At 33.1% G+C, this 14493-nt stretch overlaps 2 protein-coding genes across 2 annotated transcripts; one reads left to right on the top strand and one right to left on the bottom strand.

Moving 5' to 3' along the window:
- Positions 1-1055: 1055 nt before the first annotated feature.
- Positions 1056-2775, bottom strand: LOC129888009 (probable fatty acyl-CoA reductase 4). The gene is made up of 8 exons (XM_055963267.1): positions 2697-2775; positions 2505-2606; positions 2183-2384; positions 2017-2117; positions 1727-1919; positions 1461-1622; positions 1281-1362; positions 1056-1157 (listed from the first exon to the last, which is right to left on the bottom strand). The coding sequence occupies exons 1-8, from the start codon at positions 2773-2775 to the stop codon at positions 1056-1058; spliced, it is 1023 nt and encodes a 340-aa protein (XP_055819242.1).
- A 5184-nt stretch (positions 2776-7959) lies between these two features.
- LOC129885841 (transmembrane emp24 domain-containing protein p24delta3-like) lies at positions 7960-13631 on the top strand. The gene is made up of 4 exons (XM_055960285.1): positions 7960-8293; positions 11696-11911; positions 13191-13267; positions 13367-13631. The coding sequence occupies exons 1-4, from the start codon at positions 8096-8098 to the stop codon at positions 13509-13511; spliced, it is 636 nt and encodes a 211-aa protein (XP_055816260.1). The 5' UTR covers positions 7960-8095; the 3' UTR covers positions 13512-13631.
- The last annotated feature ends 862 nt before the right edge of the window (positions 13632-14493 follow it).

Below are 14493 nucleotides of genomic sequence, written 5' to 3'. Positions count from 1 at the left end.
GAAGCGTAAAGCGTCTCCAACTTTTCCCACAATGTTCTAGCATGTGTCTCATTCACAATATGGTTGCGAACATTATCTTCAACCCATTGCCTTATATATCCACATACTTGTTGGTGCTCAAAATCCCAATTTTCATCTGTCACATTCTCGGGTTTATGAGCAGAAAAAACGGGAAGATGCATCTTTTTCACGAACAGTAAATCTTTCATCTTGCTCTTCCATATGTTGTAGTTACTACCATTTAAACACACCATCTTGCTCATATTACCCTCCATCAAAAAATCTTTGATAGACAACCAAAGCTCTGATACCACTTGTTATGACGGAAGAACACAAACCCAAAAACAGAGAAAATAAATAACACCAAATTTAACGTGGAAAAACCTTTCAAATTGAAGGTAACAACCACGGGATCTTCAAAATCCGAATTGCTCCACTATAACAATAAGAGGGTTACAAATATTCTCCTAAATGGCTACACAACAATTGTCAAGTAAGGAGAAGTAATAGCTATAACAACAAAGGTAATAGAAAGAAAATCACCCAAAATAGAGCTACTGTTCGGGAGCTAAATTGGGATGTTTCTGACCTCCAAATCCGATCTCCACCGTTCAAATCAAACACTAAGATGTTAGGAACACTCAGTAAAAATTTCAGCCCGATCCAACGGTTAATGAATCGGTAAACGTAGTTTGAAGGTTGATGATCGGAGAGACAAAACTCTTGCGGAAAACACTCTTTTCTTCTCTCTTCTCTCTTGTTGAAAGCTCTCTCAAAAACCTCTCTTATGTGCCTAATGTCTCTCAAAGACACTACCAATGAGCAATTACATAATTCTCTCAAATCATCCTATTTATAGAGTGGTACTTTTTCCTAAAGCCAAAACCAACTCCAATTAGGATTATAATTCCAATTCCTTTCCAAATAGAATTGGAAACCAAATTAGGAGAATTATTTCAATCCTTTTCCAAATAGAATTGGAAACCAAATTAGGAGAATTATTCAAATCCTTTTACAAATAGGATTAGGCCATGGGCCTTTGGCTGGAACATGGGTCATAGCCCAACACTAATATGGTAAACAGCTGTACGGGAAGATGGATTTCGATGAACTGCCATCGCCGCAATGATTGAGTTCACAACCATTTCTGCTGGAATCTAGACAAAATGGACATTAAGGAATTAGTGAATACTTAGAAACTCAAAATGTATGTAGATGAACTGATTTATACCAGCTGACATAAGGCATACACTATATATACATACGACTGACTCACATACCACATCTGTTATGGTTTCTCTGCCACCCATTGCATCTTCCTGTTTTCCTTTACCATAGCTAACAATGAACGTGTTCATGGTTCTGTGGGAAGGAAGAAGCAGATTATATTGGTTTACTAATAAGAATTACTCTTCTTTAATTTCCTTGTGTGCATAAATGGTACTATAATTATTACGTACCTCATTCCTTTAATCCATCCAGGGAATGGCTCCTTGTAGGTGCTCGATATAATTGTTGGCTGTAGAATTATGAGTTGGAGATCCTCCTTGAGGTGTACCAAAAGCATCTCTCCCATTGATTTTGTGAATGAGTATGTGTTCGGCCATCGATGTAGCCTTGCCCTGAAGAATTATATATACATACTTGTCTTGAATGAACCCTATAAAAGAAGAGGATATATTGATTGATGACTGATGATATAGATTGATTTTATGAATCATTTTACCTCTCAATACCTAGAGCTCTCATGGCTAATGTAACTTCTTTTTCTCTGGCATTCCTATCTTGAAGGTCCTTTAGTGCCGCCTCTACCAACTTTTTCTCCACGTCTATCTCTAAATGAGAGCTTCCATTAAGCGTCTCACCATAGCTCAATGGCTTCTCTAGTATCAATCCTTCCTTTTCCCCACAAACATAGGCTGAAAATAACCAGTCCTTGTGCTAAAGTTAATACCCTCAAAGAAGTCACATGATAATGAAATTTGGTTAAGCACGTATATATATGATGGAGCTGACCTGTGCTTACATGGAGAAGCATCATAAGTTTTGAACACTGCTTGGCAAATTTGAGAACATGCATGGCACCCAATACATTGGTGCTTATTGCAGTATCATATCTGCAAAAATATGGAATTAACCTTTTCGTTCTAATTAAGGAAAAAGAATTTCATCCTATATCTACCTTTCATCAAATCTAGTTGTTGCAGCTGAGTTTACAATTATGCCTATTTCTCTGCACATCTCATCTTTCAGCTCAGAATTTATCCCCAAACTATCGCAAGCTATATCCCCTGCAACTGGGAAAACCTCGTCTTCCAGAAAGCCATGTAGGTTGGCGCCCAACTTCTCCCTCAGAACTCCAAACAGATCAGTTTTTATAACCTGCACTTAAACATCATATTGCGCAGTGAACTCTGATAATCTTGAATTCTCATTTGGTAATGCATGACTACGGACGGGTAGTCTAATCTGCTGGAGCAGGGGGGGTTTGGTAGTATATATCTCTTTGTTGAAGTGTTGTTTAGCTGAATTTGAATATGGAGCTCTCATTAGCAAGTAGAGCTTCTTCACATTTGGTTGGAATCTGAGTATCTTCTTGGAGAGAACTACAAGAATTTACAATAGAAGCAGTAGCAATACTAATATTATTCACAAAGCACTATTAGTGCAACCTAAAGGAGAGACAGGGAAAATACTTTTTGCTAGGTAGCCCGTTGCACCAGTGATGAAAATGGTCTTGCCCTCGAGAAATTCCTCGATGCAGCACGATTCCATTGATGAAGAATGTGAGCTAGAGATGAAGGAAATTAACACGACTAAATTCATACTGTAAATATTTGTACATCATATATTCTCAGGTTGCAAATACATGTATTGCAGGGAAATTGTACTGGAAAACTAAAAGTATTGCATTTACACATACAAAATCACCTGGATTTTCAGTTAGATACCGATATTCAACAAGAAAGTAATGTAGCCTATCTGTGCAGTAGCAATTATGTGTCCCATCCAAATATTTATAGTGAATTACCAAAGTCCTGTCTTGAGATAGTCAATACTAGTTTTTAATTTTTTGTTTTCCATAGGCGTTTGGTACCCACTTTAGGTCCGAATAATCCGGATTTCTCATTGGAAAGTGGGGAATACGCTCCCTATCAAAAGCAAGTCCATATCTACGGATCGAACTTGAGATGTTGAGATGCAATTCTTTTTTTGAACCGTAGGAGAAAGTCACGTAACCAAATCGTTTCGGATCCTAATCTCCCACACACGTACAACATCATCCAATTGGTTTTCAAAGTGATCCTCATTTCCCTCACATGTACAACATCATCAATGTCTCTGATCCTAAAGCATCATCCAAATTCCAATGTGATCCTAATTTCCCACACATGTACAGCATCATCCAGTGCAATTAATTGGAGTTAGAATTTAAATTATATACAGTAATAAGTAGTGTAAACACCCATAATTACATGTAATACTGCTAATATTTTCTTGAACTGATTTTAAAACAACATAATAATGGTACTTAAGCAGCAACACAGTGCAAATTTTTATTTGGAAGTAGAGAGAACCTCCTTGAGATAGGCAGTACTAGTTTTGTTTTTTTCGGTTTTTCATCCGCTGTCCGATACTCGCTTTGGGGATCGACTAATTTGAATTTACACTGAAAAGTGGATAGAATGCTTCTTACCAAAGGTGACTCCATATTCAGGGCACCAACCCGAGACCTGACCTTGGTTAAAAATGAGGGAGGGCAGTACTAGTATTAGTTAGGTGTAGCTCAATATTGGTGGAGCTAGCTAGTGGCCTATCTTGTTCAGTGTTTTTGAGATGCTAAATTTTATTATTCTTGAGACATTGTTGATCCTCTTAAATAACATTTTATCATTTCTTAATTTTGAAAAGATTCTTTTAGTTGAGTTTACTGTTACAAAATCTGTTCATATTTTCTTGTAAGCAATATATTAATTGAAGTATTACTATATATGTCTTAATTATAAACACATGATTACCGAAAGCATGAGGTGTTCAATTAGTTGGATCTCTAATTTAGATGTTAAATTAAAAAAAACCTAAAAGTTTAGAAAGATTGTCTATGTAGTTCTCATCACAGAGTACATGTTTTACACGTGTGCATTGCGTTAATTAGTAAAAAATATATATAAAAAGAAAAAATTATTAAAAAATAGTAACTGATTTTAAAATATATGAAATATTTGTTTGAATGATGAAAAATGAATATTATTATACCGACACAATAATTGTATTTAATATCTTCTAACATACAAGGGCGAGGCAACTCTCTAACTGTGGATGCGGTACCCTTTTTTTTTATAAAATATGCAATGCATTTTATTTTTAGCATGTGATTTCTATAATCATACATTCTCAAATATAAGTCAGAAATTTTACTAATCAGTATCACAATATATATATATATATATATATATATATATATATATATATATATATATATATATATATATATATAAAAGATATTGTATGTATGTTATATTATTAAATAAATAACTTTATAAAAAAAACCTAACTCTTTAAGATATAAATATGTATTTAAAGATATGTTTCTCTTTAATTTTAAGTATGTTGTTCTTTAACAAATTTAATTTATTTCTATATATTTGTTTTATGAGGGTTCCTCCTATATATTTTAGGAGTCCTTAATTTTTCAGATATATCTTTTACCATGTATTTACGCAAATATATCACAATTTCTATTGCTTTCTTAGTTGAAATTGTACCTGTCACAATTATTGTATAATAGAAATTTGAGAATCACATTATATTTTACTAAAATCCCTTAATGATAGCACTAACTGAAGATTAAAAATAAAATTGCTTTAGAGGATTTGAAACCCTAAAGTTGTTGACTCCAAAATCGGGAAAAAGGCATAATAAACGGAAACAAAAAAAAGTTATTTTAAATGGATTAATTAGAAGAATTACGGAAAGTTTACAAAAAGTAAACCAAAAGTTGCACTAATTCTCAATTTAACAAAAACGTAGACAAGATAATTATGATATCAAACACACCGTGTGCAAATTATTACTCAAAAGAAAATTCACCATTAACCACTTAATTATAACCTTACATTTCGTATCCAACAAACAAGTTTAATTAAAGATTCAACTATAATACTAATGAATTGTATATCAAAATGTAGTTAAATAACATAATCAAAATAAATCACAATTAAACAAAGAAAGAACGGAAAAAAGAAAGATATAAACCCTTGATTTATCTTTTTGGCAACTTCATTTAGAGGCAACATGTTTGTTGTCTCCATTTTTTTCAACGGAAAGAGAAACAAGAGATTATCAATATGAAAGGCAATTTAATCATATTAAAATTACAAGCAAAAAATCATATGAAAATTAAAAAGAAATAAAAACTACATGTAGAACCATATTTCTTGCATGTCAATGAGGGAATGTATTTCTTTATATAGATAGTAAAATGTCCTTTAGTCCATGTAAAATGTGTGTATGACCTTGGAGAGTCCAACTGGAACTCAATTCCAAACTCTTCTCGACATTTATAATTCATGCCAACATTAAATAACTTATAGATATATATTCTAGGCAATTACAAAATATATAACAATATTCTTTACCTTCTATTACGGAACATATGGTTAAAATAAGTGAAATTGTAATATCACTTGGACAATTTCAAATATATCCATAAAATATTATATAATTACTTTCATTATAGTTTATTTGGTCGGAACTACAATTATAAACGAGCTTTAGTTGTAACAACATTATATTTATATCTAACTATTATGGTAATTTTTCACATCCTAACTTATTAATTATAATTGAAATATTTTTAAAATAAAATTTCGATCAAGACTATTTTAAATGGAAAAAGATTCTTTGGGTAGAAAAGAAACTCTTCTCCATTTAATTTTTATTATGTTTATTATAGTCAATATTTAATATCATTAAAATGATGTTATAATAATTAAAGAAAAATTGTGAAAAGACGATTAAAGACCTTCATGCTTTTAATATATAGTATAGATATATAGATAAATTTTACTTGAAAAATAAAGCAGCAATTTTATGAGCGAAAAGCTTTAATTCACCTAATATATTATATGCTCCTCAAACTTGGTTTTCAAACTTGAAGTTCTATATATCAAATTAAATATGAAGTATTAATGCCCCAAATTGCACAATAAATATTTTAAATATAAAGGTAAACTTGACAGACTTCTTGATCATTCTTATTAATTAGGTAAATAATATTTGAACTTGTGAAAACATGCATCCGTAACCTAGCTAAGAATTATTGGTTGACCTTCAGATGTTATTATCTTGACCTATAATTTTTAGGAATTATAAAATGGGAAAATTTCATATATGACAAATCTTTTAAGCATAATAACTCTATATGATATGGTTTCACTAATTATTTATAATGACAAATTTATGTTTGCTATGGTTCATATGTATATCTGTCGAATTGTATATGTATATTTACCAAAAAATTGTATATATATAACTGGTATACATATGTATTTGTATATCTGACAAGCGAGATTGAGAGAGAGGAGGAGAGAGGCGAGCGAGATCGAGAGAGGGAGGAGAGAGATGAGCGATATCGAGAGAGGGAGGAGAGAGACGAGCGAGAGGCGAATTGTATATGTATATTTGTCAGAAAAATTGTATAATGGTAATTGATATACATATATATTTGTATATCTGGCATGCGAGATTTGTCATACCGCGTAAATAGATAATTATGTTTGCTGCGAGCCATAATTATTTTAAATTATACCCTAAACGCATAATATAGTATTAAGATTTGTCATACTGCGTAAATTTCCCTTATAAATTTATGGTTGAATTTACCGTTTACTTTTTTTTTATGGTTGAATTTACCATTTACTTTTTTTTAAGGAGATATATATAGACTATACATATTGTATAGAGCTGGGCATAATATGGCTCAAACCAAAAAAATCTACCGAATCGATTTTTTTTTAAAATTTCGGTTTGGTTTTTTGATTTGTTCGGTTGGATTCGGTTTTAAATTTTAAAAATTCAGTTATTTAGTTCAATTTTTGATTTTTAGCTATTATAATTCGGTTAGCCGGAAAATCAAAATTTATTTATATACTCTCCACAGTAGAGACTTGAATCCTCTTGCCTAAAGTCATAGGCTGTAGTCTATGGGAGGGTTGTGTGTGCACTGAATTTCTTTATATATATTCTCATTGCAATCCACTGAATCTCTTTATATATATTTTGAATAAAAATTGTTTTTGCTTGTATTTATTTTACTCTTTTCCTTGTGTGAATATTTGTTGTGCGTGTGTCTGTTACATTTTTATCTTTGTGATTGAAATATACCAATAATGATATATTTTTCGAAAAATTCATATGAAGGACTGGATGAGGTGAATTTTTTCAACTAATCTCACAAACCGAAAATCGAACCAAAATTGTGAAAATCAAACTTATTTTAATTTGATTTGGATTAACATTTTCACAAATCAAAAATCGAAAAACTAAACCGACCAAACGCCCAGCCCAAATATTATATATAAATTATACACTCTTCGACGATTTTAGTTTAAACAATTGAATGGTCATATATTGAGGTTAATAATTTTTATCTTTTCCAATTTTTTAAATAATTAAATGTTAAGTAAATAATTAGGGGATCTTTACACAAATTGCTGGACAAATTTATTATTTTATTTTTTTAGATGATATACATAAATTATACACTTATTATATTTGATTATATATATAAATTATATATATATTATGCATTCGTGATTCGTCGGTTATTTATATTTAATTAGTTGGGTATACAACTATTTAGGTTAATTTTTCAAAAAATTAGCATAAAATGGTTAAAACCAAAGAATTTGGTATAAGTAAATAAGGCCCAATGGGCTTATCATGACCGCATATGTTCGTCCAAAATAGAGAGTGTATTAATTAATTGGGAAATTACAAAATACGAGAAGATCGATCTCCTTCTCCGATTTTCCAAGATTCCATTTTTGAAGATCCCAAAGCTCTGTCAGTCAAAATTCTGAAGTAAAAGGGAATGATGGGTGACATGAGCAGATGGGTATTCTTGATGGTACTCTGTTTATTGCACAAGGGACAAGCTATATGGTTGACTGTGCCGCCCATTGGAACTAAGTGTGTTTCTGAAGAACTTCACAACAACGTCGTCGTTTTGGCTGATTACTATGCCCTACCCGATGATCATAACCATCCCAACCCCACCCTTTCCGTCAAGGTACCCCCATACTCCTAATTTTTAATTATTTTTTTAATCTTTTTTATTTTTCAGTTTGTATTAGTTAGCAGCCCCAAGAACAAGGACCGGGTCAATTTGCCCACCAAATCTTAGGTAGAGGGTGTTTGTAGATGGAATTCGAACCTGGGTTTTATTAGTTTTAGTTTAAGATAGGGAATGAATAGTCTTGCGTACTTCCATTCTTGTTTGTGTGTATGAATCTGTGATTTGATTTGATTTGCTTAAAGGATAATTAGGCATGATCTTCTTTGAAATGTTTTTCCTTGAGAGGTCTTTTGGAAACAACCTCCCTACCGTTCAAGGTAGGGGTAAGTCTGGTACATACTACCCTCCCCGGACCGCATTTTTGTAATTACACTAGGTTTGTTGTGTTGTTGTTGTTGGTAATTAGGCATGATAGAAATTTAGATGTGTTAGGTTGGAGTATGGTTTAAACTAATTCCTTTTTAATCAGCTGGAATAATGAGATGTTTGGGATTTTTGGGAAAGATTGTTTTTTTGAGTCAAGTGTGCTAGTGTTATTTACTTTGGCAATTTATAAGTGCATAGACCCAGTTGATAGACTAGTGTTTGCAAATTAGTTATGATTTGGGTTATGTTTTAGGTCTTTGCCAAGTTGTCAAGAGGATTATTTGGTTGATTTGACGATCTTACTTTTAACTCCAGAGAATTCATTCCAGTAGGCATTATAGTCCGTTAGATTTGGATAATGTTTTAGGTCTGTATTGTTCATAAGTACAATAAAAAGGACCGACAGAAATGAATCTGTGAAGAATCCAATGTTAACAGTTTTACTCAGCTTGTTGAGGTGTAGCATAAAGACGTCAGATTGCTTGAACTTCTGTTTAACCTATTCCACTTATCAATAGTAGAATTCGTTCTCTAAACTAAGTTAATGTGAAAAAATAAAGGAAACATATGCAGATGTTGTGGTATATTATGTGATAGATTTCTATAAGGTACATTCAAGATATTGTCTGATGAATAATGATCTAATTATGACAAATATCAATTCTGAAGCAGTGAAAATGGGGTTTCAGGTGAGACCTTGAATAAGCGGAATTATTAGTTCTACAAGATTAAGCAGTAAAGCACCTAGTCTACTAAAAGTCTAATAAGTAAAAATGAAGTCCCGTGTATAGAAGCATTGTGAAGAAAATTTTATAGAATGTCTCTGGTCCAGAGTAGAGGCCCAAGATGTATCATATAATTACTTTGACATCAAACTCAGTCTTATGAAAAGTGTGCTAGTAACCCTACCATACAATGTGATATAGCTAGCACATGTGGCACTCGGATGACTAGACATTTGTTATGACCAGTTGCTAATTTTTGGACCAACACCCAATGGTTACATCTTTTCGAGATTTTCTCCCATGAATTATGCAGTATGCTTCTGTTTATGTTGGTGCCTCACATACAATAGGTATTACCGTATTAGATAGGCTCCATAACAAGGAATTTGATGCCCAGGTGGATCAGACACTTATATTTGGCTTTGGCCAATGATATGATTCCCCTGAAATTGATGTTGGTTCTGCTCTTGCTTCTGCATCATCATAAGATTCAATTTGCTGAAATGGAAAGCAATGTCTGTTGTACTTGGCACTGCTAGTTATTTCACCCTATAAGCTTAGTTCAATTTCTAGCTGAATTTTTATTGTAGCCTTGTGGTTTAGCTGTTCACATGATAATATGAGCTTAGGCTGTAGATTCTACATCAATCTTAAAGGTTGTAAGATTGAAGATGTGTCAATTGGCATCATGAGTTCCAAGGGTGAAGCTGTCGCTCCCTGATTTTACATACCCCCTCCCCCCCCCCCCCACACACACACACCAGTTTTATGCAACATTTCCTTAAGCAGGCTCCCACATTTCACAAAACATGTCTGCGACCTCCTTCCTTAAAGCTTGCTGTGTGGTTGGATACCAGTACGGAAAAGTGAGCATAAGTGACATCTAAATAGTTGTTGAGAGTGAACTGCATAAACTTCTCTTAACTTGACCAGGTAATATTTGATACAGTTATAATTTGAATCTTGTTACATGTAACATATACCTCTATCTATAAAGTAGACCATTAGAAAATACTAAAATATCCCAATTCTCCATAATGTACGGAAAGCTCTTTAAATCAGTTACGTTAATCATTTTAGGTGAAACTCACAGCAAATAAAATTGTGCATGCTATTAGGTTGTTATCTGTTACAAAATTCTAGTCCAGGGAGATTTAAAGTTAGACTGTCTAAGTTTAGGAGGCTTTAGTGTAATTCAAACTTGTTAAGACTGTCTAAGTTTAGGAGGCTTTAGTGTAATTCAAACTTATTTGAGAAGTGGACGCCAAGTTGCTGAAGGTTATTGATAGGAGTGTGATTAGTTAGTATATATAAGGTGTGGACTTTACTTATTTGATGCAGATATGTTCTTTGTTCCTTCAAAGAATTAAAAAACTTATCATCTTTATTGATACAAATACAGTATAAATTCCTTCTTCTAGTTCATAGAATAGGAATCCTGCTTTACTTTATAGAGTAGTGAAGTAAATAGTTAAATTGTCAAAGTTGAGTCTCTTAAGTTATCTGATGACAAGGATACAGATTTTCAAAGCCATACTGTAGGCAGATTAAGTCTTCAGGCTTTTGGCAAAAGACAACCACTACGTATATTTCTTTTCCTAGCACCTTGTGTCACGTTCATGCAGTGTTTTTATTGGCTTACTGTGTACTACGAGGAGCGGGAAGGAGGATATATTTGCATGGAGAAAGTGGAGGAAAATGTATGTGTAAGTTGGCATTATGGGAGAGATTCCTTGCCAAGCCTGCAAATATTTCCATAGTCACACCTTAAACTACCCTGCAATCCCATAACTAAGTAAATAGATGGTTGTATTCAAATAACTTTTGTCCCAACATTGTCTTTGACTGCATAGAACAGCTTAAACGCTTTATGATTATAGTATTCTTAGTTTAGTTGTTTATGTTTCTCTACTACTTCACCTTCTTGTTCTATTGTACTACTAAAGTCTAGACAGGTCCAATGATACAAAGCATCAACTCATTAGCTGGGTAGTGTATTTTGTTTGTATATCCCTGATTGCCCGCTTAATCGATAACAAACATTACAGTGGATGGGCTTGTCCCCTGAAGGGCTCTCTCTCACACACACACATTGGGAGGCATTTTAAACTTTAGGTGGAATGGCTAGTGTTTTCTTGAGATTCAAGTTTCTTTACTTGGTTTTACTGAAATAGTTTATCGTCCTTTTGTTGGCTAGAACATCTGTACAAATTTACGGGAAATTTTGTGTCTGATTTATCATATTTCTTCATTTCTGCTATTTTAATGAATCTTATGGCATGTTATTACAATATTACTTGTGCAGGTCTCCTCTCCATTTGGTAACACTCTTCATCACAAGGAGAACACGACACATGGTCAGTTTGCCTTCACAACAACTGAGGCTGGAAACTATCTAGCTTGTTTTTGGGTTGAAGATGGTCATAATCCAGGAGGTAAGAGCTTAAATGTTGGCCTTGACTGGAAAACCGGAATTGCTGCCAAGGATTGGGAATCAGTTGCCAGAAAGGAGAAGATAGAGGTGGGACCTGATTTTTTTTCCTTTCAGATTTTGATCTTTGTTTGTAACATAATTGTCTGAAACCAAAGCGCGCTAATTTGAAGAAAGTATGACCCTCAAGGGCCAAAGGGGGACTAAAATCTATGAATTTGAAGCATGTTTTACTAATGAGTCAATAAGGCCATAGTTTTATGATGGTATACATGAATCTAGAGTTCTTTAAAGAGGGATGTCAATTTCATCGACGTCACTTAGATTTGAAATCATGTAGAGGTAGGGAGAGAGCGTCAATTAGTAAAATCTCTTATTGTCCACAGTTTGAAGGGAAAAAAAGTATTGGCCTAATCTATATGGAATCCATATTTTAGGACGTCCTAATTGTTTGACACAATTCCATTTAATATCATGTCATACAAATTTAACAAATTCAAAGAACATAAATTCCATTTAAACTATTCAAATTTGAACTTTTTTAAGTGATATTTCTCAATCACAAACATTCTGTTTGAATTTAATATTTTCTCCACTAATACTATTTACTAATTTAGTACATAAGTCAAAGTTAGATTCATAAATATTGTGCCCAATCATATATTTTCATATGAAATTGGACAGAGGGAGTACAAGGATGATTCTTACTTTGAGTAAGATAGTTAATAGGGAATAAGTAATCTGATTTATACTCTCACAGTCAATTGAACAGCCAAGATAAATTATGTTGTTTGTTTTTTTATTTATCCTTCTCCACAATCCCGACGTGGTCTGGTCCTTTCCGGACCTTGCTTAAAACACGAGCCTTGTTTACCGGACTGCCGTCTATGTGCTTTTGAACACTTTGTCTTGGTAGAAGACCCATTTGTTTATGAACCATTAATACATGGTGGTCCTGAGCATATAAGGTTAATTCATGACTTTATGCTGAGGTTTGAGTTCATTAATTCCTTTGTGTGTCTTTGCTTATTGTTTTCTGGAGTTGGTAAGTGGTTGGACAGATGAATGTTCTCCTTCTTGTGAGGGTGGAGGAGTGGCTCTGTGGAAGCTACATTTCGTGTTGGAAGTGGAACTCAATGACTCGTCCAGAAGCATGACAGTTTAGTTTAGCACTAGAAAATTTTGACAAAAGCTTGTATTGTAACTTGTTTAAGCTTTGGTTTTGTTGTTGTTATCTCCTTCTGTACAATTGATACATCGGTGAAGGATCATACTTTGGCTATTCTTTACCTTTCTTTTCCTGATAAGTTGATTAATAGATCTTTTCTGGAAGCTCTAGAAATTTAACTCAAATTTCTGCCTCTAATAGGGTATTGAACTTGAGCTGAGAAAGCTCGAGGGAGCTGTGGAGGCCATTCATGAAAATTTGATTTACTTAAAGAGCAGGTACTTTTTTAAATATGCTTATAGATGCAATGCTTTTGGTTTACTTACTTGCTCTTGTTCTTTCACCTTTATAATACCGTCTTCTTTTTGTCCTTTCAGAGAAGCAGAGATGCGGTCGGTTAGTGAAATAACTAATACGCGGGTGGCTAGCTTTAGTCTTGCTTCATTGGGAGTCTGCGTCCTGGCCGCGGTTTTACAAATTTTGTATCTTAAGCGATATTTCCAAAAGAAGAAGCTAATTTAGATTTTGAAATCACATTCTAGATGGCAGATAAAATCTTAGTACTAGCATCATTTGGCACTTTTTATGAAACACAGAATTCTTCACTGTATCAGATAATGAAGGCAAAGGTTTCATGCTTTAGATTTGAGTGTACACTTGAGTTACTTTCTGCTACTTGTCTGCCCTTTCTTTTGTTCTTCACTTGAGTGGACATTGCTGTACAGTTGTGCTTATTGAAGCAGCAATATTCTCTCTATGGCTCTTGCTCATTCATGACGTATTCCTTGTCACAATTTATCCCTCTATGGTTGAAATTGCTTCTATAACAACTAGGAGCTATTGGTAGGGGTGGTCATGTTACCATGTGGTGTGTAATTTACTTAATATATATCGATAGTGTAAAGAATTTATATGGTGTGCAATTACCTTTTAATAGTACGTTATCCGCTTTATCTTTTTAGGTAATAACTAACTCCACTTGTATAACTATCTTATCTAGTTCAAAAGGATTTGTAATAACATTTAAAGTACTTCGTCTATGGGTTAACAAATTTGTTTATCCTTATAATTCGAGGGTATTTTTATTAATTTATGTGTTCTTAATCAAGTACATTACTCATGCATACATTTTTATTTCATATTATATTATCATAAAATAATACTCCACATAAATTTTCCCATAAGTTAAGGAGGTAGTAATTATTAAAAATATGATAATCAGACATTGTATTAGACTATTTGTAAAAAAAATATACATCACCAGGTGATAATCTTCGATGATTTTGTCATTAAGATTGATTGAAGCTAAACATCTCATAGAAGAAATTATCATTTTGCTTTCGAAAAAGAATTTATCAATAGAAAAATGCTTGCAAGACAATTTTAAAATATAATAATATTTTAACACGGTAAGAAAGAGGGGGCGAGGGAAGCTCTCAATTAAGTGGCATCCCATAACCACCTCTTTTATTTCCGCTTAAGGTTCCATTTTGTAAGATTAATT

The sequence above is a fragment of the Solanum dulcamara genome, chromosome 4 (genome assembly GCF_947179165.1).
Source record: "Solanum dulcamara chromosome 4, daSolDulc1.2, whole genome shotgun sequence".
Lineage (NCBI taxonomy): Eukaryota > Viridiplantae > Streptophyta > Magnoliopsida > Solanales > Solanaceae > Solanum > Solanum dulcamara.
The sequence above is the reverse complement of the archived record's forward strand: the minus strand, read 5'-3'. Positions and strand labels throughout refer to the sequence as shown.

What these genes read in the sequence shown, in the direction of transcription:
- LOC129888009 (XM_055963267.1), bottom strand. Translation starts at nt 2,775, where the DNA reads ATGGAATCGTGCTGCATCGAGGAATTTCTCGAGGGCAAGACCATTTTC. An exon ending in AACGGGCTACCTAGCAAAAA is followed by an intron (nt 2,607 to 2,696) that starts GTATTTTCCCTG and finishes AAATTCTTGTAG; the next exon opens with TTCTCTCCAAGAAGATACTC. An exon ending in AGAGCTCTAGGTATTGAGAG is followed by an intron (nt 1,623 to 1,726) that starts GTAAAATGATTC and finishes ATAATTCTTCAG; the next exon opens with GGCAAGGCTACATCGATGGC.
- LOC129885841 (XM_055960285.1), top strand. Translation starts at nt 8,096, where the DNA reads ATGATGGGTGACATGAGCAGATGGGTATTCTTGATGGTACTCTGTTTA. An exon ending in CCAGAAAGGAGAAGATAGAG is followed by an intron (nt 11,912 to 13,190) that starts GTGGGACCTGAT and finishes TGCCTCTAATAG; the next exon opens with GGTATTGAACTTGAGCTGAG. An exon ending in TTGATTTACTTAAAGAGCAG is followed by an intron (nt 13,268 to 13,366) that starts GTACTTTTTTAA and finishes TTGTCCTTTCAG; the next exon opens with AGAAGCAGAGATGCGGTCGG.